At 53.4% G+C, this 3,499-nt stretch overlaps 1 protein-coding gene across 1 annotated transcript; it reads right to left on the minus strand.

Annotated features, from left to right (window-relative positions):
* Positions 1 to 1,662: 1,662 nt before the first annotated feature.
* Positions 1,663 to 3,212, minus strand: ADRA2C (adrenoceptor alpha 2C). The gene has a single exon (XM_029591862.1). It carries the CDS (start codon positions 3,094 to 3,096, stop codon positions 1,690 to 1,692), a length of 1,407 nt encoding a protein of 468 aa, XP_029447722.1. The 5' UTR covers positions 3,097 to 3,212; the 3' UTR covers positions 1,663 to 1,689.
* Between the last annotated feature and the right edge of the window lie 287 nt (positions 3,213 to 3,499).

Below are 3,499 nucleotides of genomic sequence, written 5' to 3' on the forward strand. Positions count from 1 at the left end.
TATTTTGCATCTTACAGCCAGAATGTGTGCCATGTGTTGCTTTGGTTACTATAGTAATAAGAAAATGTTTTAGTAACAGAAAACAGCATATAGCCACATTACCAATGAAAGCTGCCCACTAGCAATCTGTGCAGCATCACTTCTCTACTTTATCATTATTAAAAATAAGTTTGAAGTAAACAGAATGGAAATCGAAACAAATGTTTGTCTTCTCTACTCAAACTAACCTGAGCATTTCTAAACAAAGAACAGAAAAGTGAGCACTAACATACAAACAAGAAATAATGTAGGAGGCAGAAATATTTTCCAGTTTTTCAAATGATGGATATGAAAAGAACATAGGATCTAAACCTGGCTAAGGCCCATTACATGATTCTAGCTTTTATCCTTAAACATTTATTGGAAGAATTCTACTAATCAGTCAAAAGAAACAGAATAAAATGTGATAACTAAAAATATGTTGAGTTAATCATACTCTGGGTCATTCTCACGAAGTCACTTCTGCTAGCTTTGTCTGCTGTCTAGTGTCAGCATCCTTACAGCAACACCAAACAGCAAAGCCGAATGATTGATCGTGCAAGGTCTCACCCTAATGTAGGTTAAATCATGGGTATCTTACTTCAGGAATACAGTACAAAGATATATGTGTATATGCATGTATCTACCTTTATATTGAACATTGATGGGCAAATGCATTGAGGCTTGAAAGAAAGAACTTAAAAAATAAAAAAAAAGCAGACAGACATACAGGCAAAGAATCTCTCTAATCCTCCTCCCTTGGGAAAGATGGATATCTGTGATAAGCTTTTATCTCCAATAGGGTGGAAGAAACTCAAGATCTCTGTTCCTGATACCTGTGTACCAATAGTTTTAATGTAAGGGGTTGTTTGCTTTAACCATTCTGAAAAAAAAAAAAAAAACATTCTAACTTTAAAACCCATTTGAGAGTCTAAAAAGGCTAACCATGAACAATTTCAAGAAAACATTTCTTTTTTTTTTTTTAGGTTCTTTCCTGATTAATATACATGCTATGGATGGAATTAAGGTTTCCGAAAGCTTCTGCAGAAGTTAGCGCCTCACGATTTTATTACTGTATTGAGACATATTGTAATGGAGAAATTAAAATCGGTATGTAATTAAACAAGGGAAAGATAAGTCCACATCTGAGAGCAACTCCTGTCAGTGCTTGTACAATGAAACAAAAACTGGCGTAAAACAAGACCAGGAAGGAGTAAAAAGCAACACAAGGCAAATAAATTCCTAGCAGACGAAGGTCTTTAATCTGATCCGATTGGTTGGTATTTTTCTTGCTGCATGTCTAATTGAAGTACAAAAGAGACCCAAGAATGACACGGAATACAAAGGTATATCCCGTGCTTGTAGAATACAAACGCTGGATTTGCCAAAGGGTTTCGCTTGTCTTATTTGGGCACACATGTTAAAAAAAAAAAAACCCAAACAAAACCCCAAACACCTTTCTGTTGATGACAGATTGCCAGCGCCAGCGCAGCGCCCAGACTTGCAAGCGCTTATTGTAACCGGACAGTGCACTCGCTGTTCATCCCTGTTCTCTCGAACTCGACGCTTATCCAGCTTGCAGCTCACCCTTTTCATGGTAAGCACTGAGCAGTACTAGTAGTCAGCCCCATCCTCCCCCCCCCCCCCCCCCTCCACCAGTCCCGCCGAGCATCAGTGCGCAAAATTCCGTTTCTTTCTCTTGAAAAGTATTTTGGAGAAAGCCCTGCGGAAGTCCTGGTTGAAGATGGTGTAGATGACCGGGTTGAGGGAGCTGTTGCAGTAGCCGATCCAGAAGAAGAACTTGAACAGGGTGGCCGGGATCTCGCAGGACTCGCGGCAGATGCCGTACAGGCTGTAGCTGAAGAAGAAGGGGAACCAGCAGAGCACGAAGACGCCCATGACCACGGCCAGCACGAAGGTGAACCTCTTCTCGCGGGCCTGGCTCGCCTTCCGGCGGCCCAGGCTGCCGCGCCTCCCGCGGCGGCGGCGGGAGGAGAAGAGGTCGAGCGACCTGTTGCTGGCGCGGGACAGGCGGCTGGACTGCTTGGAGTAGGCGGTGCCGCGGCTGCTCTTCCGCTCGCCGCCGGCCGCCGCCTCCGGGGGCTCCTCGCGGCTGCTGCTCTTGCGCCGCCGGCTCTCCGAGGCGCTGCTCTCCTCCGGCTCGTCCGGCTCGTCCGGCTCGGCGGCGCGGCGCCGGCCGGGCAGGGAGGGCGGCGGCGGCGGGGGGCCGTGGCCGTTCTGGCGGGGCTCGCCGGGCGGCGCCTTGCAGGGGGCGCCCCGGCTCAGCCCGTTCTCCGTCTGCGAGGAGCCCTCCCGGGCGGGCCGCTTCTCCGACAGCGTGCGCGTCCGCAGCTTGGCCACCTGGTAGATGCGCGCGTAGACCAGCAGCATGATGAGGCAGGGGGCGAAGAAGGAGCCGATGCAGGAGGAGAGGATGTACCAGGTCTCGTCGTTCAGCCGGCACTGGGGGGAGGCCAGGTCCTCGGGCTGCCGGTCCATGGAGATCAGGGGCGGGAAGGAGATGACGGCCGAGATCAGCCACACCACCACGATGGTGCCCTTGATGCGCCGCGGGGTGCGCTTCAGGTTGTACTCGACGGCCTGGGTGACGGACCAGTAGCGGTCCAGGCTGATGGCGCACAGGTGCACGATGGAGGAGGTGCAGAAGAGGACGTCCAGGGCCAAGTAGATGTCGCACCAGACGCGGCCGAAGAACCAGAAGCCCATGAGTTCGTTGGCCAGGGAGAAGGGCATGACCAGGGTCGCCACCAGGATGTCCGCGCTGGCCAGGGAGACGAGGAACAGGTTCTGGGGGGCTTTCAGCGCCCTGCTCGTCAGCACCGCGATCACCACCAGCACGTTGCCCACGATGGTGAAGACGATGAGGAAGCCCACGACGGCCGCCAAGCCGGCCACCGCCGTCGCGGAGTACTGCCCCTCTCCCGCCGCCGCGGGCTGCAGGGAGAGGGAGCAGTTCGCGCTCGCAGCGGTCGTGTTCCCCGCCACATCCATCGCGGCCCCGCGCCCTGCCCGCTCGGCCCGTGCCCGTCCGGGGGTCGCCTCCTCAGCCTTTGTCATCCACCATCCTGCACGGGCTCCTCTTCCTCCTCGCACGGGGCTTCCGGGCGCCTAGGAGCAAAGCAGGTCAAGGCACGGACATATTTCCAACACGAGTGCTAGTTCACTCTGTGCTCTTCCCGCTTCCCTCCCCCCCCCCCCCCCCCCCCCCCCAAAAAAAAAGTATTTACAACCACATCCGAGAGCGCACTGTATCCATCATCCTGGCGTCCCCCCCTCTCCTCTGGGTCACGGCGATCCTGCAAGGGGCAGTGTCAGGAGCGGAGGAGAGGAAAGCCACGCAGGAGGGGAGAAGGTGGATCCCGAGATGGCCCCCCGAGCTCTTCGGGTCGCCTCCTAAGCAGCTGCCCTTTCCGGTTTCCAGCAGGGGCCCCAGGCTGCGGGGTGGAGAGACCCCGTCCCC

This window comes from Rhinatrema bivittatum, chromosome 1 (genome assembly GCF_901001135.1).
Source record: "Rhinatrema bivittatum chromosome 1, aRhiBiv1.1, whole genome shotgun sequence".
NCBI lineage: Eukaryota > Metazoa > Chordata > Amphibia > Gymnophiona > Rhinatrematidae > Rhinatrema > Rhinatrema bivittatum.

Coding starts and splice junctions, on each gene's coding strand:
- ADRA2C (XM_029591862.1), bottom strand. CDS start 3,096: ATGACAAAGGCTGAGGAGGCGACCCCCGGACGGGCACGGGCCGAGCGG.